Source organism: Gymnoscopelus microlampas, assembly GCF_963454915.1.
Source record: "Gymnoscopelus microlampas genome assembly, chromosome: 5".
Classification (NCBI taxonomy): domain Eukaryota; kingdom Metazoa; phylum Chordata; class Actinopteri; order Myctophiformes; family Myctophidae; genus Gymnoscopelus; species Gymnoscopelus microlampas.
Window position 1 is genome coordinate 51,495,095 of NC_139942.1, and position 24,847 is coordinate 51,519,941.

Genomic DNA, 24,847 nt, shown 5'->3' on the forward strand with positions numbered 1-24,847 from the left:
TAAAAGAAAACCTTGTTTCTCAATTATTATAAGTTTGGGTAAATTTCCTGGCCCTAAACTTGGGAGTATGCAATAATTACTTCTAGGCAAGAGTCAATACAGTAGGCTTATATTGTCTTGTTAGTTTGATGAAGTGTGTGCATGAGCGCAGATTTCTGTGCTCAATGCATTATTTATTAGGCCTGCTCAGAAGTAGGCCGATCTCTAACACGAATGAATAAGACATGGTCTTCTGTTTCTCTTCCACTTGTATGTATCTATTAGAGGTGTTAAAGGTGTTATAGTCGACTAAATCTACAGTTGATTTAGTCGACTAAAATGTATGTTTGCGGTGCCTTGATGGCGTCGTAATGGCTGATTTTACACTTGGTTGCATGCTGAAAATAGCCGATCTACAAGCTCACAGGGCGTCGCAGCACGACACGTTGTGAGCTTGTAGATCTGCCATTTTCAGAGCGTCAACACCCCAGCAGCGCAACCAAACATAAAATGACTCGTCTTTTAGTTCTACTGGATCTCTTAGTCTTCTCCACTCGTCCCTCTCTAACGTTTTAGTCTCGTTTTTATTTGTTGACGAAATTGTCAATATATTTAGTCTTAGTTTTAGTCATCATAGCTTAGTTTTTATTTAGTTTTCGTCAGTGAAAAATGGTAGTCGACAAACATTTTTCGTCATAGTTTTAGTCGACGAAATCAACACTGCATGTGTTGCATTTTACTTGTAGCGACACAGAGAGAGAGAAGAGCGTGTGTGTATGTGTGAGTGTGAGTGCGTTGCTGCATACATACTAGCATTATGTCATAGTCTATATAGGGGATGTGTAGGGCCTGTATGTGTATAATGCCAGCCTAGAGGACCAGAATAAGTGAGTGACTTCTGCTGGTTGTCATGCAGTCTTAAAGCTCCTAGTACATACATGCAGGCTGAGACTTATACATTGTTGTGCATAATAACGACCGGTATATCTGCAAAGATGCAGATAAAATGGGCTTTTATTTCTTTGCTGTTGGGTGTAAACCTCCTCCTTTTTGTGTGACAGTGCCATATGACAAAGTATAAAATAGGGCATTCATTTATCAAAAAACATAACAATAAAAAATATGCTACTGTAGGAACAAGGTTTTTACCCGACAGCAATGATATACTGTATAGTGTATAGTATGTATTTGATGGAGATTAGATGCCACATCTTTGTTATGCATGTGATGGAGATTAGAGATGCTACAACTCTGTTATGTAACACACTCAACATGAGGTGCAGGGACCCCCATTGGTCTTCAACTTAATGCCAAAAATCAAACTAATGCAACATGTACTAACAACACAACATGCGTTACATGGTGACAGATGTTGCCGCGTTATTACATAACAAACACACAGTCTGTAAGCTTATAAACCAAGCGTTGGTGGGAGTTAGTTCCACCTTAAACACGGCTTAAAGCAGAAGAGCGCCTGTTCGAACGGCGTGCATGGCGTGCTCGCGCCCGCCCGCGTCCCCCCTCCCCCCTCCCTCTGTGAGAAACTGTGTCAGTAGGACAGAATGTTCACATGGACTGACTGACAGGTTGCCGTCTTTCCTTCGTTGAGTGACGCGCCGCTCCAGCCAATCCGGCGGAGGCTCCGGGCCGACTCTCAGCCAATGGGGGGGGGGGGGGGGGGGGGGGTGAATAGGAGTGTTGCTAGAGTGAAGCTGAGATCTCCTCTCGTTGAGAGCAGCTGAATGAGAGCGTTTGTGATGGAATGCAACGCTAGACGAAAGTTATATAATCGCACGAGAAAGAGAGAGAGAGAGAGGGGGGTGGGAGGGGTGGAGGAGAGAGGGGAGCAGGGGGAGAGAGAGAGAGAGAGAGAGGAGAGGGAGGGTAGAGGAGAGAGGGGGGAGAGAGCAAGAGAGAGAGAGAGGGGAGCAGGGGGGGAGAGAGAGAGAGAGAGAGAGAGCTGTGAGTTTTTTCCATTGCATGCCTGCAGCCAGCTGCCATAGTCTGTCGGGAGTGTTTCAGTCAACAGTTTTTTAGAAAAGTTATGCCGAACGGTTTTGTTTTCCACTGTGTGCAAAAGACCACAGCGTTTATGTCCAATCGCATCAATTTAAATGGTTTCCATATTATCATCCTTTCATGTTTTCACAAAAAAAAAAGAAAGAAGGGATTTATTAGCCTTGCAGGCCACGGTCATTAAGGCTGGGGCTAAGTTTAGGAAACACTTTCAAACTGGTGCGTCTATCTATTCTGGGCATGTCGTTCGTTATAGGCCGAAGGTTTAAACATCTTGAATGTGCGGAAATAGCAGACCTACAAGCTCACTCAGGCGTAAGCTTGTAGGTCTGCTGTTTTTCGCAGAGCGACGCCTTTTGGGTGACAAAATGATTAAAATAGGTTTAGCTTTAAAGTTGTTAAAAGTGTGAAACTGTTATATTTGGATCCGGTCATAGAAAGTTAACTTATTCCACGTTTTGCATAGTTGTTTAAAAGTCACAAAGCATGAACATAAGTGTAGTGTATAACGTTATGGTCTCTGCTCTGCAGTGCATTGTGCTGCATCGTCACCTTGTGTCTGGTGTCTCTCATTTCGTTTAACAAAGAATGTTAACTTTCCTCTCAGAGGAGGAGGACAATGTTCTGGACTGAATCAGCGAATAAAAGGCCCCATGCAGCCCTGATGATGATGTGTCTCTCCTCTCCCGCACGTTTTAATCACTCCCACATGGGAGCTCGTCGAAGACCTGACTATGAAACACATGTTCTCTCTGTCGCACGCAAGCCCTATTGTCATTTCTGTGTTTTTGTTTGTGTTTTGTTGGTGTGTGTGTGTGTGTGTGTGTGTATGTTGCACACGATTGTGTATTATTCGCGCCATGTTACGCAACGTAACAACAGTGTGTTGTTGTGTCTGCGTGTTAAGTGTTTTTTGGCAATCCTCCACGAGCCTGTTTGTTTGCCTTGATAACGTTGCACAACGGTCGCACGTTTGCGCGTGCCGACGCGGTCATAGCTGCCCGGCGTTGCGCTCGGCCAACAGAGATAGGGATACGTGGGTTAAGGTATTGGTGTGTGTAATCGTCCGGCCGGAGGTTGACCTGAACCCCATCTTTTGTCTCCTCCAATCACAGCTCAGATAGAGGTCATCCCCTGTAAGATCTGCGGGGACAAGTCCTCAGGAATCCACTATGGGGTCATCACCTGTGAAGGCTGCAAGGTGAGAGGACATACACGCACGCTTATGCACGCACGCAGACACACACAAACACACACACACACACACACACACACACACACACTTTCTTTCAGACTAATATTGCAATTACAATTAAATCAATCTTTTTGTGTGTGTGTGTGTGTGTGCAGGGTTTCTTCCGGCGCAGCCAGCAGAACAACGCCATGTACTCGTGTTCTCGTCAGAGGAACTGCCTGATCGACCGGACCAACCGCAACCGATGCCAGCACTGCCGCCTGCAGAAGTGCCTGGCACTGGGCATGAGCCGAGACGGTGAGGAACCGGCAACGCCCCGCGTTTATCAATCTGTTTGATCTGTTATGCTTTACATGCCGTACATGCCATGATTTAAAGGTTGTAGATGGGCTATTTTTGGTGTGTGGCGCCGCCGCCGGCACAGAACTCAGTATAAATCATCTTAATAAACAGAGTATTCATTTCAGCTACCCCGTGTCCAGTTAACTCAGTCGTTAGAGCACTCGCATAAGGTCATGGGTTCGATCCTGGGCACCGGCGCCGACTCAACGCATGAGTGGCACGGCTTGGGATGTACGGCAAGTCGTGCGGTAAGTACCTGGTGCTGATCATACCTCCCAGAGGTGTAGTGCATTGAAACGGGGAAAGACTCCTGTGTTCCATTTACGATTAGGATGAGGATGCATGAAACAAAAGAAGTAAAAAAAGAACAGATACAGTTACAGTGCAGAAGAGAAAGAGAAAGAAAGAGAAAAAGAAAGTAACTCAACCAAAGGCAGTGGCAAAGTATTCAAACCTCCTTTCCCCCTCTCTCTGTGTGAGCAGCGGTGAAGTTCGGCCGCATGTCCAAGAAGCAGCGTGACAGCCTGTACGCCGAGGTGCAGAAGCACCAGAAGGCCCAGGAGAGCGCCGGCGGCGCCGGCGGAGGCTCCTCCCCCGTCGCCTCCTCCAACGGCGTGGTGGTGGTGTCCCTCCCCCGGGGGGAGGACAGCGTGTGCAGCGGGGGGCCGGAGGACTGCGGCGACAGCAGCAGCAGCAGCAACGGCGGCGGCATGATGATGAGCGGCGGCGGAGGTCTGAGCCGCTCCTACAGCAGCGGATCGGCGGGCTCCTCCACGGCGCTCAGCGACCTGGACGACATCGCCGCGCTGCCTGACCTCTTTGACCTGCCGCTGACCCCCGAGGAGGCCAGCCAGTACTGCAGCATGGAGCTGCTTGGGGGGGGTGGGGGAGGGTGCGGAGGGGGCAGTGCGGGACACACCTCCGACTCCTCGTCGGCGTCCTCCTCCGGCTCCAACTCCTCCTCGCCCCCCTCCTCCTCGTCCTCCTCACCGCTGCAGAGCCCGATGGACGACGGCGCCGACGAGCTGATGATGCGCCACACGCACCACGCGCTGCTGGTGCACACGCACGCCGCCCTGCTGGACCGGCTGCCCGACGACACCTCCATCATGGAGCTAGGTGGGTACCAGGCCAGCGCAGACAGACAGACAGGAGAGGTGGCACTGCCACGTTTATTTAGGAATAAACCAGACATTTTGACCCGACAAAAGGTCTTCATTTTAGCTGAAGAAGGCTTTTTATCAGGTCAAAACGTTGGTTTCTTTATCAGTGGTGTAAATTAACTAAGTACATTTATTCAAGAACTAGTGACTTTCAAGAACTAACTGACCAGTTCTCAGTACTTTTACTTTTACTCCACTATATCCCAGAGGCAAATATTGTACTTTTACTCCACTACTATTATTTGAAAACTTTAGTTACTTTGAAGATTTTGATTATTATTACAAAACATACCACTTCAGCCCTACAGTACATACTTTTCGGCCATTTGAAAATAGCAGATCTACAAGCTCACAATTGTGAGCTTGTAGATCTGTTATTTTCAAAAGATTTTTATACATTTGAAAACTTGGGACATTCTGCATAATGACTACTTTCTACTTTTGGTTACTCAAGTAAATTTAGAATCCCAGACTTTTACTTGTATTTCTGCATTGCAGTATTGATACTTTTACGTAAGTAAAGCAATTGAGTACCTTTTCCACCACTGTTCTTTATACATAAATGTATCTTTTTCATCATGGCTTTTAATGTTATGCCTTTCGCAGTGGTCAGCTCTGCACTTATTGGCGTGCTTGTTTGTTTACCATCGCAGACAGGAAATGGATCGATAATGTCTAGGATGTGCGGAGCTGCTGCAGCCAGCAAAAAAAAATGGCTGACTGATTTAACATGTGTGTGTGTGTGTTTTCCCAGAACGCACCATTCAGAGCATAATGAAGTCCCATTTGGAGACGTGCCAGTTCAGTGCAGATGACATGAAGAGGTTTACCTGGGCGCAATACACACCTGAGGAGACGCAGAGTTTTCAGAACAAGGTACGTACATGCACAGATTGCAATTATTTCGGCTGTAGGCTTTTGGTTAAAAATGGCAAAACATTTATAAAAATAAAATGTTGGTGTCCTCACGAGTACAGTAAAATAAATGTGTGTGTGTGTGTGTCTGACCTCAGTCCTCAGAGTGGGTGTGGCAGCAGTGTGCCCATCACATCACCAACGCCATCCAGTACGTGGTGGAGTTTGCCAAACGCATCGGCGGCTTCATGGACTTGTGCCAGAACGACCAGATCATACTGCTGAAAGCAGGTCAATACCGACACACACACACACACACACACATATTAGAATGATTAGCATTCGTGCAAATGCTTGAGAAACGCCTTCCTTCACAAAACTCCAAAGTCATCACATACGGACGCTTGGTCCGGAGTCCAAACAAAATTCAATGTGCAGGGTGGTCCGATAAATGGGTGATCAACAGTTGATCAAACTATTTGATTTAATTTATTATAATAAATTAAATAACAGGTATTTTTTAATACAGTAGCAATTTTTTCTGCACGACACCGTCGTACGACAAAGTATATGATAGGACTTAAGCGGCTGAACAGACTAATCAATTTAGTCAATAATAGCTGAGTCAGGTATTGCCGACTCGGCTCTGTGTGATTTGCATACCGATAGGGTGAGAATCTGTTACGAAACCGTCCTCATCGATGTGGTTACGAGAAAGGGCATCGTCTGTCTGCGTCGAGCAGAAAATCCATATTCTAACTTTTTGTGTTTTTTTGTTTTAAATTTGCAGGCTGCCTGGAGGTGCTGTTGATACGCATGTGCAGAGCGTTCAACGTCAACAACTCCAGCATCTTCTTCGATGGGAAGTTTGCCCCCGCTCAGTTCTTCAAAGCACTCGGTGAGCGTCAATGTCTAACACGCCACAGCTATTGTAGATTAGACATGTTTTTATTTAGTTTACTTAGTTTTTCCAAGTATTATAAGGAAAAGGTCTTGATTTATAGAAGCTGAGAAGGTAGGATGAAAGAAGGCATTACTTCTGATATGGTGGTGGAAAAACTAAAACGAAGATGATTTTACATGCAATTCTATTTTCTTTACTTAGATCTATCATTTTATATGAATCTTAAACCGTTTACCGATATCGTGAACACATTGCGATATTCAGTAGGAAAAAAAATCAGCCCAAGCCCAGTGCATTATACTTTTTGTTTGTCTATTTACCGGGCATTAATAACATAAATTATCATAATATTGTGTTGTTTTGTGATGCAGGTTGTGATGACCTGGTGAGTGCAGTGATGGATCTCGGGAAGGCTCTGTGTCGCATGCAGCTCTCTGACGAGGAGATGGCTCTGTTCAGCGCCTCTGTGCTGCTGTCTCCAGGTAACGTTTCTAATATAGTCATCACACAGGCTTGTTGTGCACACTAATTAACCCATTAAGACCTGAAGCCGATTCTACAAATGTCTTCTAAATCCAAACAGTTTTCACGATTTTTCAAAAATAGCCAAAGTGTAAAATAATGCTTTTTAGCTCAAATCAAAAAGTGACACAGATGCGTTCCAGGTCTCAATGGGTTAACTCAAGAAAGACAGCTAGTACACACCGCAGGTCACGCTAGGAGAAGAAATAAACAGCCTCATCTTGAACAAAGGGATTTATTTATGACATTAAAGTCAAATGTTTAATTATGTCTTTGTTATAGTTGTCATGGCTGGCTGCTACAGTGTTGAGGAGTATTTTTGCTCATTGTTTACTGGTATATGAGATCAGTCAACAAAGATGTTTTACTGTTGAAATACTGCCCGTGATGATCATAAGTCACATGAGCAACACACACTGTTCTGTCAGCGCTGGGAAGTGTTTCAGTGTCAGCTATAGAATGTAGGGTCCACACACAGCTTCCCCTTATCGCACTTCCATTATTAACCTGCTGCTCGGAAATGTCTTCATGCGCAGGTCTTTTTTTTTTCTTCTCCCCACAACATTCCCTGGCGAGCTACCAAAAGACATATAAGTGTAAAATAGGGCTTAAGTGGTTGATTCCATTCCTCAACAGTGCTTACTCAAAGTGCTTTTTTTTTTTACACATTTAATTTAGTAAACAGCTTAACCCATTAATATTTCAGCAATAAAAGCATTATTTCACACTTTGGCTATTCAAAAATAGCAGATATACGAGCTCATAGCGCGGCACCGAGTGCCGCGCTATGAGCTTGCAGATCTGCTATTTTTGAAAAATCGTGAAAATGTGTGCAAATCTTTGAATATATACTTTTTACACTGTTTACTCAAATCTTTGCTTCTGGGAGTCCCTGGAACAAAACATTTTGAGATGGGGGTCCGCGGCCAAATACATATAATGTTTGGGGTCCTTGACGTGAAAAAGATTGAGCACCACTGATATAGAAACATGCGTTTTTCAGAATACTGCTGGGACTTAGGAGACATGTAGAATCGGCTTCAGGTCTTAATGGGTTAAGCAATGGGGAACACAGAGATGTTGTCGGACGGCTGATTTTAAAGAGCCCTGAAAACACTTAGATTGTCTGCAGGCTCTGGTCTCTGCTGGTCTCCTACTGGCTCTATAAGCTGACCATGATATAACTCGGTTCCCTTGCAGATCGTCTGTGGCTGACGGAGGGTGAGAAGGTCCAGCAGCTCCAGGACAAGGTCTACCTGGCCCTGCAGCACAGTCTGACCATGAGCGGAGCTTCAGAAGACAAGCTGGACGAGGTAAAGATAACAGCTCAGCAGAACCGGCACAGGCTCTTGGAACGAAAAAAAAAAACCTTGTCACATCAAGAACCTGGCCTATATACTTTATATATGTAGTGTAGCTCAGGACGATATTTTAGACATTATGCTCAACTTATAATTTCACATCAGTTTCGTCCTGATTTGTAACCACTTTCAGCCTAGTGTCCCTATTTTAGGCATGCCATTATAGGTAAAAAAAAAATAAAGATTGATTGTAGAAGATGTACAAGCTCACAACGCAAACAGCTAAAGTAACCTCTCGTCAATCGGCGATTCTTTTTCTTCTTTATTCGTATTTTTATTGGGCTTACCCCATTCAAGCCGGGAACACACATCTCTGTCATTTTAGATTTCTTTGGCTATTCAAAAATAGCAGATATACAAGCTCATAGCGCAGCACAGAGTGCTGTGTTATGAACTTGTAGATCTGCTAATTCTTTTTTAAATCATGAACATTTGTAAAATATTTTGTTCCAGGGACCCCCAGAAGCAAAGATTTGAGTTACAAATGTTCGCTTAAAGAATATATGTATTCAAAGATTTGCACAAATTTTCACGATTTTTCAAAAATAGCAGATCTACAAGCTCATTGTATATCTGCTATTTTTGAATAGATACAGAAATCTGAAATGACAGATGGGTCCCCGGATTGAATGGCTTAAGTGGTTAAATACAAGTCACGTTCTCTGACCCTAAACTTGCGTTATCCTGAACTCCTTTCCTGTGCATCTCCCCCTTCTTTCCGGTCTCATGTTTACGGTTTACTCTGTCCACTTCTTGTTATCTCACCAAACTTTTCATTGACCTCCTTTTATTTAAATCCTGTTTACACTCACTGAAACGTGATAAGGACAGTTTGGCAGATACAACACTAGGTTCACTCACAGGTCATTTGGCACAGATTATCTCATTGTAACCCACACATACATGCACCTGCACAAACACACACATGTTCACAGAGATTAATCTCTCTCCCTCTATCTCTCTCTCTCTCTCTCTCTCTCTCTCTCTCTCTCTCTCTCTCTCTAGATGCTGTCCAAGCTACCGATGATGAAGTCCATCTGTAACCTCCACATCGACAAGCTGGAGTTCTTCCGTCTGATGCATCCGGAGACGGCCTACAGCTTCCCGCCTCTGTACCGGGAAGTGTTCGGCAGCGACATGCCTCTCCCCGACTCCTCCCGTAGTTAATTAGACACACAGACAGACAGACAGACAGACAGAAGAGATGGAGAGAATGGGTGTGTGTGTGTGTGAGTGAGAGAGAGAGAGAGATGATGAGAACATAGGAGAGAGACGTTGAAAGCTCTATAACCAGCAGTTAAAGAGACAATCGATTTTTTTTTTACCAGGACTCAGTTTCCCATGATCCTTAGCTAAGTCCTTCACTAACCCCCGGCCGGCAAAGCACCTTTACACTACAGACCAACACATGCTCAATGGTCATCTATAGCGTTACTGGGTCTCAGCGTCGGGTTCGGGGGGTCGCCAGGTGTCCTTGCAGGTCTGTAACTTTGAGAGATGTACAGATGGATCCAAATGGCTGGGACCATTTGTACGCTCTCAGAGTTACAGACCCTGTAAAGGGTCCATTTGGGCCCTTCGGTGGTCCCCGGATCCTACGTTTGAGAAACCAGTGATCTTAGCAGCATCAGTGACAAGCTGACGGGCATTAAAAAGAGGTCAAAAAACAACCTTTGACCTTTTGACCCCCACTTCGGGGTTACCGAAAACCAGTTAATGAATGTACCTCAATAGGCTCCGTGCCACAACTGTACTTCCCTTTTTCCACAAGGTGGCAGCATTCCCGTTTCCCTGTTCGGCGTCAGTTTCTCATCATAGCTTCATTTTTGATTGGCTCGGCAGCAGATTTGAACCCGGGAAACAACATATCGTGAAGGTGTTGTGTGTTTTTTTCTCCGGTTCAAATCTGCTGCTGTTGAGCGAAGCTTTCACGGGACACCGCTGACCTCGGAACAACAGGAAAACGGGAGTGCTGCCGCCTTGTGGAAAAGGGGAAGTACAGTCATGGCACAGAGCCTATACGACAAGCACCAGTGCACACAGCCTATACAGAGTCCTACGGCGAATGTACAAAACCTGCCACATGCCAGAACGAAGTCTTCTTTAAGCCTTCATTTATGCTCCGTCGCGCGAAGGCGTCGCGCCGAGAACGGCCGGCAATAGCGGAACCTACAAGCACACAATGCGTCGGCGACGCATTGTGAGCTTGTAGGTTCTGCTATTGTTGCCGCGAGATACCGTTGCGTGACGAAGTTTGAATCTGGCTTTAGTCCGCACACTTAAACACTTCCCCGTCAATATACACGTAGGTCTTCTTTGAGTTGACGTAACGCTCTGTGCGGTACTCTGCTGTACGTACGTACTTACGCGTGTGTGTGTGTGTGTGTTTATATATTTTCATAGCGATATCATTGTACTGACCAGCTCTAAGGGACCAAGCTTATCAAAACAACTCATTTCCTTTCATCTTAACGAAAAAGGAAAAGTTAACAGTACAATATTATGCCTCACTGTAGGGTTGCAGCAGTTTAATCGATCTAATCGATTTAATTGATTCGATATTCGATATTGATTGATTTTAATAAAATCAAGTTTAAAGAATAGGGAAAATACCCGTACACCCTTGTACAAAGAAATAGGGCTCAAGTGCTTAATATCAGACTAATTGATTTAAAAAAAAAACATTTAGAATGTTCTCATGTTGATTAGTCGATATATATATATATAACAAAAATTGCAATCATTATCCCTCCAAAAATGCACTTCTAGATTCATCGATTAATCAAAAAAAGGAATCGATAGCTGCAGCTCTACTTCACTGCTTAGTGCTGGCTAATAATCTGTTTATGTAAATATAACCAATAGTCACACACACACACACACACACACACACACACACACACACACACACACACACACACACACACACACACACACACACACATGTTCAGACGGTGTTTGGTGCTGCCCTTCGTAGGCTCTCGTAAAAAAAAAACAATGCAATGACAAACCTCAGTCCCACGAACCCCCTTCCCTTTGTAAAATGCCACTTAGAAGACAGTAAGAGATGAAATTATCTTTTAATTTATATACACGTTTATAAACAAAATATTTTAAATAAGAATGTAAATAAATGAATATAGAAGTATATAGTGAGAACTTTTTTTGTGCGTGTTTGTTGTGCGAGTGCTTGTTTCCAGAGAGAGAAAGAAAGGGAGGGAGAGAGAGATAGAGAGGTTTCACGGGGAGAGAGGCTCAACGTGAATACGGACACTATAAATAAAGGACAGTCGATCCTCTTCCGGACAATTCTTCCTCTCTTTGACCATAATATACTCTCAGGTTTCCAACGGCAACAACAACCCCTCCCGTCGGCCCCCCACCACATAGCGTTCACGGGGCGGCGAAGAGGAGGGGTGGACATTACGTTGCCGACGACGTAACCAGCAGGGTAGCAGTTTGTTTGTTCGCTGGTTTTCCGGCGAAACGGCAAAGACTTTTCCCCTTTCTCTCATCTCTGCGTTTTTGGACCGTTGGAGAGAGAGAGCGATGATGGTGGTGACATGGCGACACCCTGCCTAAAAACTATGAGATGACGGACCCAAAGGAGAGGAGAGGGACAACAGGGGCTCCTGGTGACACAGAGACTTGGGGGGGGTGGGTGGGTTAGGGTGGTGGGATACCGCAGTGTTTTCCCCATGCAGCGTTGCATCTAATCAGCAGTCTGTAAGGTGTTGACGTGTCTTCTCACCCTGTTGGTTAAAGGGTGTTTTTCACCCAGTGTTTCTGTTGGTTACAGGGTGTTTTTTTTCCACTCTGTTCAGTGTGTGTTGTCAGCCCTCCTCCTCCTCCTCCTCCTCCTCGCTGGTTGGAGCAAAAAAGCAACTGCATATTTTTTTGTATATTTGGTCCCCCAAACAAACCCTGTCCGAAACCAAGCACTTATCCTTCTCTCCTCTAGGCACTATAGTCATGGGGTCAGAACAGAGCTCCTAGCTTCCCCTCTCTCCTAGACTTTATTGATGGATTTATTTTTGTAAATTTTGTATGTTTTATGATCGGTCATCCATAACGCTCTACGTTTACATAACACAATGGCATTAAATTGCTCGTTTAACCACTTTTTCAACCTGGTGTCCCTATTTTTTTGGGCATGTCAGTTTCATAGGCGTCAAATAGCCCATCTACGAGCTGCACAAAGCTCGTAAATGGGCTTGGTCTCGCGACAAAGTACGCGTCAGGGCTTACGTGGTTTTTAATAATACCTCAGATTCACATACTTGCTTTTCTAAGTACTCAAAGTGGCTCGATTTTTATTCATGGACTCCCGTAAAGTCCCAGCAAACAGAGCGCTGTCAGAAACCTGCGTCTTTTCGTATGGCCGGCCATATCGGGGAGCTCTATAGGCGTTCTGCTCTGCCCTGTGACCCCTGTTCACCAGTGTCTTTCTACTAGCCTTGTACTCACACCTATGTGCACCTAAGATGAGACCCGTAACCATGAATCACTGTGGATAAACGTATATACAGTAAACTCTATTTTTTGTGAATGTTACTCACAAAGTGTCAAAGACTCCTCTTACCCCCCCACACACCCTTACTCCTGATATTGTAACATGACCTTTACAAGACATGTGATCTATGAAAGGTTTAAAAAAAGAAAAAAAGAAAATCAGTTGAATAGAATTTAAAATTAATTATATTTACGTGGGTTTTTAACATTTATTTTTGTTGTGATTTTCATTTATCTGTCTTTTATCCACTTTTTTTTGTCTCCACCCTTTGTCTTGTAAAGTTCAGTGATTTATTTTTTTTAAAGAAAGATTAGGAAAAAACGTCCGAACAAAAAACAAAAAAGAATAGCTTGTTTCCCTTCTCTTTCCCTGTGACAAAATGTACAAGAGGTATATTACTAGTCCAAGAGATAATAACGAGTCACTCAGTTCGATATAAATATATATATATTGTTGTCCTATTGGATACATGATATGTGCTTTTAAGAATGTAATAAAGTATTTCTGTTTCTTTTGAAAAATGCCTTTATCTTTATTTCACATGATGTAGATTACAGTAGTGGAAGAAGAAGTACTCCCAGTATACTTTTTTACTTAAGTAAAAGTAGTAAAAGTAGAAATGCTCTCTGTTACGAGTAAAAAGTCCTGGATTCAAGGTTTTAGTTGAGTAAAAGTACAAAAGTATTATACATCAAATACATCAAAATGTACCTATAGTACAAAAGTGAAAGTACAAACAATTGTCAAACTTGTTAAAAAACAATAGCAGATCTACAAGCTCACAACGTTATGAGCTCGTAGATCGTCTTTTTCCGAATAGCCGAAGTATAAATATTGTTTGGTAATATGGTTGGTAAACAAAATTGGTTCAATGTATGTTTTGTAAAAATCTAATCTAAAACTAAAGTTCAAAAATAATTAGGGGACTACAAAGTTAATTTGCCTCTGAGATGTAGTGGAGTAGAAGTATCAAAAATTAAGTAAATATCCCTCAAAGATGTTTACACAAGTACAGAACTTGAGTAAATGTACATAGTTACCTTCCAGCACTTGTAGATCACGTTATATACACATAGGTTACATAAGATATTGGAGTTTGCTTCCTTGCGGTCCGTCAAGTACTGTAGGTCTTTGTAGGCCAGTGGTTTACAAACTTTTTAGCAAGAGACCCAAAAGATACATTTTATGTCTCTCCAAGACCTAAACTAGTAGGGGATCTACAACTCGTAGATCTGCTATTTTCACTACTTCTTAAAAGTAGTCAAGATTTATGAAATGTCTTAGATTTATTTAATTTACTTATGAAATTATTTCTTGAAATATGTATTTTTTTAATGTAAAACATAAATAAATAAAAAAGATATGTTTTACTTCGCATAAAAATGGGTCCGCGACCTCAAATGGGTCCCGACCCACTGTTTGGGAAACACTGTTGTAGGTATGGAGGTGTTTTGTTGACTAAATGGAGAAGAATACAGTCAACAGAATTGCTCAATTGCTTTTTTCCATGTTATGCAATGTGTGCAATCATCATCAGGCCATGTTGTTGTTGTTTTGGCCTCACCAGCCACAGGACTTTAAAGGCATAGTATGTCACTTTGCCCTGTGTTTACGTAACACAACAATGAAACTGAAAAATAGCACATAGTAAATGTCCTTTTCACATTTTATTTGACCTCTCTCCACGGACAGAGCAACGTGGACACGTTGCTCTGTCCAAAATTTAAAGTACCAAAAAATAATCATTTTGGTACTTTAAATACATTTTGATACCAATACTTTTGTACTTTTACTCAAGTAAATTTTGAATTCCAGACTGAATTCCAGACTTGTAACAGAGTACTTCTACATTGCAGTACTGATACTTTTACTTAAGTAAAACATTTGAGTACTTTTTCCACCAATGTGTGCAGGCTGTTTTCTCAGTTTCATGGTATTGTTGTTGAGCCGTGCACCTTGAGACTGTTGTTTGACTGTTTGTTGACTGCTGGAGTGTTGCGGGCTGGAGTGCTGCGGGCATTCTGCATTGCAATGCTTTCTCTCTGCACAACAAAACAATAAATATATTGTTTTCATTGTTTTGGGCCACAGAAACAAACAGTGAAAACACAAAAATACAAAAATACAGATGTGTTTCTGCAGGTAAACAACACCACACTACTGCAGTGGCTGATGACTGCAGATCTACAAGCTGTCTGTCATTATGCCATCATAAAACAAATAGGCCTTGTATGTTTTAAAGTAATATTCATTATAATCCCCCAAAAAAACATACTGTACCTAAAATAAGAAAATTAACAAAAAAACTGTCACACACATTAGTAGTAGTAGAGCGATGTTGGAATTGGATTGAATGGATTAGAATCCTTCATTAAGGCCATGAAATGTGTGTGTGTGTGTGTGTGTGTGTGTGTGTGTGTGTGTGTGTGTGTGTGTGTGTGTGTGTGTGTGTGTGTGTGTGTGTGTGTGTGTGTGTGTGTGTGTGTGTGTGTGCGCATACAGGCGTGAGAAGAGAGAGGATATCCGCTCTGTTAGATGCTCCCAAAGTGAATTTTAATGAGTGTAACATGTGCCAGCTAAATTGGTTTAGGTACATGAAGCAAACATGTGAAGGGGTAGGTGGTGGGGGGGCTAAATAGGTAGGCTATATAAGTATCTAGGTCAGGAAATGGGCAGGTTTCATAAGAATGACATCTGAAACCACTGAAATTGGCATTCAAAATAAATCACAGTTTTCATTTCAAGGAATGAGGAAGGCAGAAGGTATCCATGGCCCAGGTGCAAGACAAGCAGCAGTATCACTAAAGGAAGTCTTCACACTGGAAATACTGAAAAAGGTCCAAAATCAGATCTTCATCAGGACATATACAGTACATGATCATTTCAAGGACCCCAGGCCCAGTTTGACATTTCATTAGACCTTTTTTTTCATCTCTGTGATCCCTATCTACACTGTCAAATATTCCATGTTTATTTAAAGGATTAGTTCACCCAAAACATTTCATATTTTCCATCAATTACACATCCCATGAAGCCTTGAATTCTTTTGAATTCTTTAGATTTGTTTTTGTTTTTGTTGCATTCCTGAGCCAATAATTTGATGACCGGGTCATCAGTCAGTAGGAGACTCTTTGAGTCTCCTTAAATTATATTGGCTCAGGAATTGGCACAAAAACAGATGATATCTAAATAATTCAAGGCTTCATGGGGTGTGTACTTAATAGAAAATAGGAACTACTCCTTTAACTCTGAGATTGTACAAATAGAAACAAATGGATCTGTGAGGGTCCATTTGGAGCCCTGGGGGTCCCCGGAGTGACCCAACATTGAGAACCAGTGTTGTAGACTAACTAAAAAGGTAACAAGGATTATTATTACAAAACACAAATAACCACTGCAGCCTGCATTTAAACTTTGGCTATTTTCAAAAGATGTTTTAATACATTTTAAATTATATATGATACCTTGTGAAACAACATTCTGCATAATGAGTACTTTTACTTTTGGTACTTTAAGAACATTTTGATGCCAATACTTATTGACTTTTACTCAAGTAAAATTGTATTGCCTGACTTTTAATTGTAACTGAGTGTTTCTACATTGCATTATTGATACAACTTAAGTAAAAAAAAAAAAAAGAGTAATTTTTCCACCACTGTGCATGTGGTGTGTGCGTGTGCGTGTGTGCGTGTGTGTGCGTGCGTGCGTGTGTGTCAGTCAGTGGTTGGTTGCCTAGTAGCAGACAGACAGTAGGAGACAGTTGATGTGACTGCAGACACAGTTAGTTAGTCAGAGACTCACACACATTCTGTCACATTGTTCAGTGTATTAAACACATTGATCTAATAGTTTGATAAGTTAATAATCATAAGTGTTCGTCAGGGTTGTTGTTCATCATGTCTGTCGCCGGGTTCAAGAAGCAGTTCTACAAAGCCAGCCAGGTTTGTCAACTTTTTCAAAGATTTATTAGAGCAACCTTTAGCTTCTAGCTTTTAGCTCCAGTGCTAACGTTAACGTTGCTTCCAATGCGAGGCTGTTAGCTTTTTAGCTTTAGCCACCTTGGCTGCTAACTTAACTAACTGTAACTAACTGTAGTGCAGAGGTTATTGTGAATATAAATCACTGTGAAGTAAAAAAAAAACAACGTAGACAAAGTTCCATGGGCGTTTGAAGGTTTTTTTGTGGGGTTTGGGGGTTTATAGTAACGTTACCGACCTGACATGTAACTTGTTGTTGACGTGTTTATGGATACATTGTAACTTCAGTAAAGTTACATTGTTTCCAGATTGTGGTCAGTCTGGGATACTTTGTCATTTATGTCCCTTAATAGTCTTAAACTGTGGGGACAATATGGAGTTTACATTGTCGTTGGTTTGTCCATGTTTTACTGCGTTCTGATATTCTGAGAGAAGTCAGTCATGCAAGTTTAAATGGTGTTTATGATCGTTATCGATATCCTGACGGTTATAATATCGTACCATGGTCTGTCATGCAACACAATGTTTATGATCATGTTGGTTTAACAGCAGAATAAGTTGTGATGATTTATGATTTCACTAGCCTAGATCAAGACTATCGTAGATGTATTTTATCTGACTTTTACTTTCGTATCTACAAGAGTCTTAGCTCCACACCCCCCATTTTGCTCTGGAATTTCACTAATAAAGCCCGTATCTCGCCGAACATGTACAAATGCTAAATATAAGGTGCTTACCCGCTTGCCGCAAATGTTAACTATGTGTCCGGTGTGTTTGTGTAATGTATTAGTCCATATTTTTCAATAAAGAAGTGTTTTAATCCCGTCTGTGGCTGATTCTGTCTGAAGTTCCCAATGGCTGGTGACGGGGCGCATCCGGTGAAAGCCGGAATTACACTCAATGTAAACAGGACGTTAACGAGGGGGGGGATGGCGTTCGTTCACAGACGGGATTAAAACACTTCTTTATTGAAAATTATGGACTAATACATTGCGCAAACACGCCGTACACCTAGTTGAGATTTGGGGCAAGCGGGTAAGCACCTTTATAATTTGCATTTTGAAATTGCAGGGCAAACTGGGGGCTGGTTGCCAATACTCTCGTAGATATAAAAATGTCAAAATCGATAAAATACATACATTACGATCAGTCTTGATATAAGGCTAGTTTCACTATAACGCCTACTCTGTTGTTGTCGTTGGTCTTGTAATTCATGTATGTCAGATTTCAGCTCTATTGTCACATCACAGGCATTCAGGTGTAAAACAAGGTGTTGTCATACAAGCTCACATTTTCAGTTTCAAGACAGGGTTAGAGTAAGACAATAGAACAAGAAATAAACAAGGAAAACAGGTCAGGTACGTCAAATATCCTAGTTTAATATGAGCAATATCAAATTTATGCTTAAAACTGCATGGTTAAAACGGCTTAAAATAAGAAATGATGCAATACATTTGCACAAGTAAGCAATTAAGCCAAATATTTTAGGTCCTTAATTTAACCTCTTACGCCCTATTAAAAGGAAATGTTCAAAATAAGCAGATAAGCTTACAACTCGTGCAATGTGACGCGTTGTGAGCTTGTAGATCTGCTATTTTTGAAAAAAAAAAAAAGTGCTAATACACATTTTAAGTATTGTTTTGATGCTCATATAAGTATTACATTGGTTTGTAGTTGGCACATGCATTCCATACATTCCATAGGGCTGGAACACACATGGACATATGTGCATCAACTTGCAAGGGGCGTTGTCCCCCTTGAGTAAAATATGAACTATTTCTAAAATAAATAAGCTATTTAAGGTGTATTTATTTTTTTAATTTTAGTTATAGAGGGCAGTACAGTATATTAACCCATTAAGACCGGGAACGCATCTGTGTGTCATTTTTAGATGTCTTTGGGCTACTCAAAAATAGCAGATCTACAAGCTCATAGCGTGGCACCGAGTGCCGCGCTATGAGCTTGTAGATCTGCTATTTTTGAAAAATCGTGAAAATTCGTGCCAAAATCTTGTATTATATATTTTTTAAAGTGAACAATTAAAATATTTAGTTCCAGGAACCCCCAGAAGCAAAGATTGGATTTAGAAATGTCTGCCAAAAAAAAGAAAAACTTTTCATGATTTTTCAAAAATAGCAGATCTACAAGCTCATAGCGCGGCACTCGGTGCCGCGCTATGAGCTTGTATATCTGCTATTTTTGAATAGTCCAACGAAATCTAAAAATGACGTTCCCGATCTTAAAGGGTTAAGAGGTATAAGGCTTATTAGCCAGGGATCCTTATTAAATCAAAAGGTTCAAAATAGGGACACCTGACAACTGTGATAAGTTAAAAGTTTCAGCCACTAGTTCACAGCAGGTGAACCATGTTATCAGGTGTTTTATAAGTGTGTTGTTGTAGCGTCTGGACATGTGGAATGTTTAGTCTGACAGGCTGGTGTTTGTTGACAAACTGGACTCAACCTCATTAGCATTTGTATCAAAGCCCAGCCTTTGTTGAGAAACAAAGACTTGTTCTCTGCACTCATAGATTTGGTTAAATGGCTGTTTATGGTTTCTGCGTCCCCGTCGGGACCTATAGAATATTTGGTCCCTTCAGTTGGTTCGGTTGGTGTTCTGGGCCCAGTGGTTCTCAAGCTTTTTGATCGGTGTAGCCGCTCCTATAAGTGGGGTTGGGAATTCGTCTTTCCCTGTACTGTTATTGGCTGACTTTATTCACACCCTTTTCGACGTACCTACCGTGATTGGCTGACTCTATTCAGACCCTTTGCTTTGATTGGCCAGCGAGAGGCATGATGAAATAATAACCTATAAATATCACCACGCACTTCAAAAAATCCCTTTTTTTTAAAAAGTGAGCTTCCATCACTGTGATGACCACTGTTGTTTCTAAATAACACCGCTCACTTCACACTGGGTGTGATATATTTTTTTCATTTCAAAGGACCACCTTAACTCTGAGAGTGAACAAATTGGTTCCCTTTGTGCACTCTCTGTTCCCTTTTCCACCAAAATAACTACTTTGGTTCTAAGAGCTGGTTCCGTTCTAGAGATCCTTGGAACCGTGGTGCTTTTCACGGAATCATCGCAAGCCGCGAACCGGCTTCCGTTGCCACCAGTTTAAAGCACCATTGTAATTAGGGGCAGGAGTCCCCCAGTTGCCACAGGTTTGATTCCAGCAATGTGTCAAATATGACCGGTCAAGGTGTCCATTTCACGGAGGAAATTCAATCGTCAATGGCATCGTAACAGTTTCACTTTTCTTTTTTAATAATGACTTTTCGCTTGCTTTTGCTATCTGCATCTTAACAACCTGTAGAATAGTGACACGCCCACTTTGCTTCCCAGTTCAGGGCAAGAAAAAAACAGGTATTTTTTTGGTTCCAGTTCCGAACCAACTTTTAGGGTTCTGAATCTGAACCAGTTCCTTTTCAGTGGAAACACTCTGAACTGGTTCAAAATTAGGCGGGGGAAAAAAAAGAACCAAACCGGTTCAACCCCCAGTAGAAAAGGGGCCTCAGAGAGTCACTGAGGGTCCCTGGACCCCACTTTGAACTAAGAACCACTGTTTTGGGGTTTGGTTCATTTTTGACTGTCACAACTTACTGTTCCAATATGTCTTTTAATCCTTTAAGACCTGGAACGCATCTGTGTCATTTTCTTATTTGAGCTAAAAAGCATTATTTTACACTTTTGGCTATTAAAAAATAGCAGATATACAAGCTCATAGCGCGGCACCGAGTGCCGCGCTATGAGCTTGTAGATCTGCTATTTTTGAAAAATCTTGAAAATTGTGCAAGTCTTTGAATATATATTGTTTTGTTTTATCATTTTTAACTCAAATCTTTGCTTCCTGGGGGGTCCCTGGAACAAAAATATTTTGAGATGGGGAGTCCGTGGCCAAGTACATATAATTGTGGGGGTCCTTGACAATTATTAAACAGTTTGAGAACCACTGATATAGAAACATACGTTTTTTAGAAAACTTTTAGGATTTAGAATTGGCTTCAGTAGTAGTTGTCTCTTGGAATACCATCCCTGTACTGTACATGTGTAAATGTGTAAAGGGATTATCAAGCTTAATTGATTGATTGATGTTTTATTGACGACAAATCATATCTGACAAATGGATACTAGAACCCAAAAAAGGTCGAGAGCTTTAAATTGTGGTCCTTTTGAGTGCCAATGTGTGTGCGGGTAGCAGAGACATACAGAAAATTAATCAATAATACATAGCTTACATTCATACGATTTCAACGCGCTATTAGGGCTGTCACGAGTATACATTTAAGTAGATGATTAATTGTCACTGAAATGATTGCGATTAACGATTTAATTGTGTGTTTGGCGTTGAACATTAGAACATATGAATTAAAAAAAAATCTGTTTGCCTTTTAGGCTCCGTAATAAAAATTGCACAGGCCAGATATGACAAATGACTGTAATATACAAAGACATTATTGACATTTAATAATTTTATACATGTTTATACATGACGTGTTGTAAGCTTGTAGATCTGCTATTTCTGTTTTTTTAATATTTGAAAATGTGTGACAAAATGTCAACATGGAAACGATTATGGCGATTATGCAAAACTGATTGCGATTGGACGATTATGTCATAATTGTGACAGGCCTACGGGCGCTATGCAAGTACAATAGCAAAGGGCAACATGAGTACTGTCAAAAGAACCTGCATATATGGAGTATAATGGCCTCCGATGTCATATATGTCTATATTTATATAGAACAGGTTCAGTGAGTGACACCTGTCCTGCTGTTGGGCCTTGTGTCAATGTCACACCACATACTGTACACACACACCCGCACACACACACACCGCGGCACTATTTGTAGTGTGTATATTTCTAAATCATTGGGTGTGTGCTTTTAAACATGGCTAAAGGAATCCGAGTCATGCTGAACTGCTGTCCGGGCCGACAGGATTCCACAGTGAGAGAGTAGGAACAGACCTGACAGAAAACAAAAGAAACATCTTATTGTCATTAGCTGCAGTTGTTTTGAGATGTTATTCATGTTTTGTAACTGGGCAACATTATAAAATTATGCATTTCTGAGGTCTAACAAAATGATAAACACATGAATGAATATGAGAATAATACACGAGATAAGTTAAAGTGTATCAACATGTTAAGCAGTGCTTTTATGCCAATTTTGATACTTATTTAACCACTTAACGCCAGGCGTCCATGTTATGGGCGTGCCATTAGTATAGGCAAAATATCTTCTTATATATTGAAATAAATAACAGATTTACAGCTCACAATGTCTTTCAATACGGGGACGCATCTCAGTGTCATTTGAAGATTTCGTTTTATATTTGTAAAGGGAACATTTTTGACTCAAATCTTTGCTTCTGGGGGGTCTCTTGAACAAAATATTTTGAGATGGGGGGGGGGGGGGGGTCTGCGGACATGAAAAAAGTTTGAGAACCACTGATATTAGTGACATCAATTATTTAAAAAGAAAAATGATTTGAGTTACAAATGTTCGCTTGTATATCTGCTATTTTTGAATAGCCAAAGTATAAAATAATGGTTAAAGTGGTTAACATCTAAAATGACACAGATTCTTTCCCAGTCTAAATGGGTTAAGTATCAGAATCAATTTATTGTCATACCACAGGTGTGGGTGAAATCGTTTTTTGTTGTTGTGGTTATTTCCAGAAAGAGAGAGAGAAAAGAACAGGGGGACTTTAGAGGAGAAGTAGAGGGTTTAAGTGGTTAACTATTGTTTGGTATTTCGCTTGCATATTTGTACTGGCGTGATGGACCCGTATTATGTCATCTTGTCATTCTGGCTGTGAAAAAACAAGTCAACAACACACAGGCTCAGCTCAGCCAAAGCCAATGACTATGTCAGGGGTCTTCAACAGGGGTTCCGGGACCCCTAGGGGGTCCTCAGAGTTACTACACGGGGGCCGCCAAATTTTTGTGTGATATATTTTTTACATTAGCAACTAGCATCCATTTTCTGAGAAGAACTTTAGCCAAAAATAGCAGATCTACAAGCTCACAACGCCTCGCGCTGCGAGGCGTTGTGAGCTTGTAGATCGGCTATTTTTTGGCAAAGACGTATAAGTGTAGACTGTAGAGGGAAAACAACAGCAGACCAAGTGAAAAAAAAAACAGTTTAATCTGCAACACAATTTCATGGGGTTCCCTCCCTGCTTCATCTCTCTCTCATCTAGGGAGTCCTTGGCCTGAAAATGTTGAAGACCCCTGGACTATATAATCTCAATCCACTGATTGGTTTTAGAAATAAGAGACAGTGTTGCAGTAAGGTTGGCTAATCACAGCCTATGCTGCAAAGCATCAGCATTATGCCAGCAGCACACTGTGTGTGCGTTCAAGCCTATTAGTTCATATCTTCATGTCACATAACCTACTTGTGTAAGTGCTTGTCCTCGCCACATTACTGTTGCCATGTTAACTAATGGTGACAACTATAGGGCCTGTCCTCAAGCACGAGTCTTAGCATATAGGCTCATATAAACTGTCTTGTTATCAAGCTTAAACTGGGACTGGCCTGTTTTATTTGTATACAGTGGAGGACAAATAAATGAACTTAGTCTAGATGTTGGCCAAAAGGTCAGATGACGTTGGAGGAAGTGAAAGCCAGAGTGTTGGTGTTACTTATTTAAATGAATGTAGTGCAGGCTAAGGCACTAGTACACATACACTTTTTAATGACCAGAACTCAACAGAAATAAGTCCTGTAGATCTTAAGAAACATAAATTAATAATACAATGAACAACACATTTTCAGAAATGGATCTTAACCACTTAAACCCTAATTTAGATTAAGTTCATCGGAGTCCCCCAAGGGTCTATAGTAGGGCCCCCTCCTTTTTTCACACTACAGTTTCACACTACACCAAATCTCTTTGCCAAAAACAGCTGATCTACAAGCTGCAAGATAGTCTCACGTAGCCCGTCGATCAGAAATGTCCGCCTACTGATATAACGTCTAGGCCCTATCTACATTCAATTAATGGGTTTCTTGGATGCCGGGGGAAACAAACCTAACAAACCTATTACACGTCTCACTGCTTTGAAAACCAGTCCTGAATAGCATCCCATATGTATGAAGAACCACCCTGAAGTCTTTGCGTTGCTGATAGCAAGGTTATTTTCTCCAAAATAGTTTCCACCCAGTTGTTGTATTCTAGTCAATACTAGTTGGGCTCATCACAGTCATAACATTTTACCTGACATTTTACACTTGACAAAAAGTGATTTCGTTGTGTTTTCGGCATTGAACATTGGAACATATAAATGAAAAATGTGCATTTCTGTCAAAAATTGCACAGGGTAAACATGAAAAAGTATTTAAAAAATACAAAGACATGACATGATATATTTAAATGTTTGGATATACTGTACATTGTTTTTTGCAACAGATTTTGTTGCAAAAAAAAATGTCCCAAAACATGATGTGAAATCTTTAGTAAAATGTGGTGCTGGGCTGTACGAGCAGGGGTGCACTGGTCGCTTCAAGCAACACCACGGCGTGGTGTCATAATTTTTTTTCGCACGCACGCACAGCACACTCAGCACAGGTACTGTACGGATGTGCACGCTAAAACGCGTCCGCCTAGATTCACGAGCCAAGTACCCAAATAGCTGCTTTGCATAACAGGTTTACAAGTGAGTGTGCAAATGTATCCTCCTCACTCCTCGCATCTATAGGGTGTGGTTCTCAAACCTTTTCGTTGCCAAGGACCCCCAAATTGATATTCATGTGCCCGTGGACCCCCACCTGAAAATATGTTGTGCCACAGGCCAGGGACCCCCAGAAGCAAAGATTTGTGTTTGAAAATGTTCACATTTAAAAAAAAAAAAAAAAGATTTTAAAGATTTGCACACATTTTAAAAAAAAAATCTAAAATGGCAGATCTACAAGCTCATAGCCGTGCTATGAGCTTGTATATCTGCTATTTTTGAATAGCCAAAGTATAAAATATGGATAAAGTGGTTGAAATGATTGTGCTGGAGACC

The 24,847-nt window shown here is 41.4% G+C and overlaps 2 protein-coding genes across 5 annotated transcripts in view; both read left to right on the forward strand.

Annotated features, from left to right (window-relative positions):
- Positions 1 to 13,371, forward strand: part of LOC311045581 (nuclear receptor ROR-beta-like) — a 23,391-nt gene extending 10,020 nt beyond the window's left edge. Inside the window, exons 2-11 of one of the 2 annotated variants that reach the window (XR_014600783.1) lie at positions 3,111 to 3,196; positions 3,346 to 3,487; positions 4,016 to 4,651; positions 5,450 to 5,571; positions 5,709 to 5,841; positions 6,341 to 6,448; positions 6,826 to 6,936; positions 8,177 to 8,289; positions 9,343 to 9,817; positions 9,889 to 13,371. Coding sequence is in view for 1 of the 2 variants with exons in the window: in XM_084057515.1 (XP_083913641.1) it covers positions 3,111 to 3,196; positions 3,346 to 3,487; positions 4,016 to 4,651; positions 5,450 to 5,571; positions 5,709 to 5,841; positions 6,341 to 6,448; positions 6,826 to 6,936; positions 8,177 to 8,289; positions 9,343 to 9,504 (1,613 nt within the window). In the remaining variant the exon portion in view is untranslated. Of the gene's footprint in view, positions 1 to 3,110; positions 3,197 to 3,345; positions 3,488 to 4,015; positions 4,652 to 5,449; positions 5,572 to 5,708; positions 5,842 to 6,340; positions 6,449 to 6,825; positions 6,937 to 8,176; positions 8,290 to 9,342 lie in introns of both variants that reach the window. The other variant, XM_084057515.1, reaches the window with a different exon arrangement.
- Positions 13,372 to 16,615: 3,244 nt separating this feature from the next.
- LOC311044699 (endophilin-A2-like) overlaps positions 16,616 to 24,847 on the forward strand; it is a 32,843-nt gene continuing 24,611 nt past the window's right edge. For all 3 annotated transcript variants that reach the window (XM_084056444.1, XM_084056445.1, XM_084056446.1), the window contains exon 1: positions 16,616 to 16,791. In XM_084056444.1, the coding sequence (XP_083912570.1) occupies positions 16,747 to 16,791 (45 nt within the window). In that variant the 5' untranslated portion in view covers positions 16,616 to 16,746. The remainder of the gene's footprint in view (positions 16,792 to 24,847) is intronic.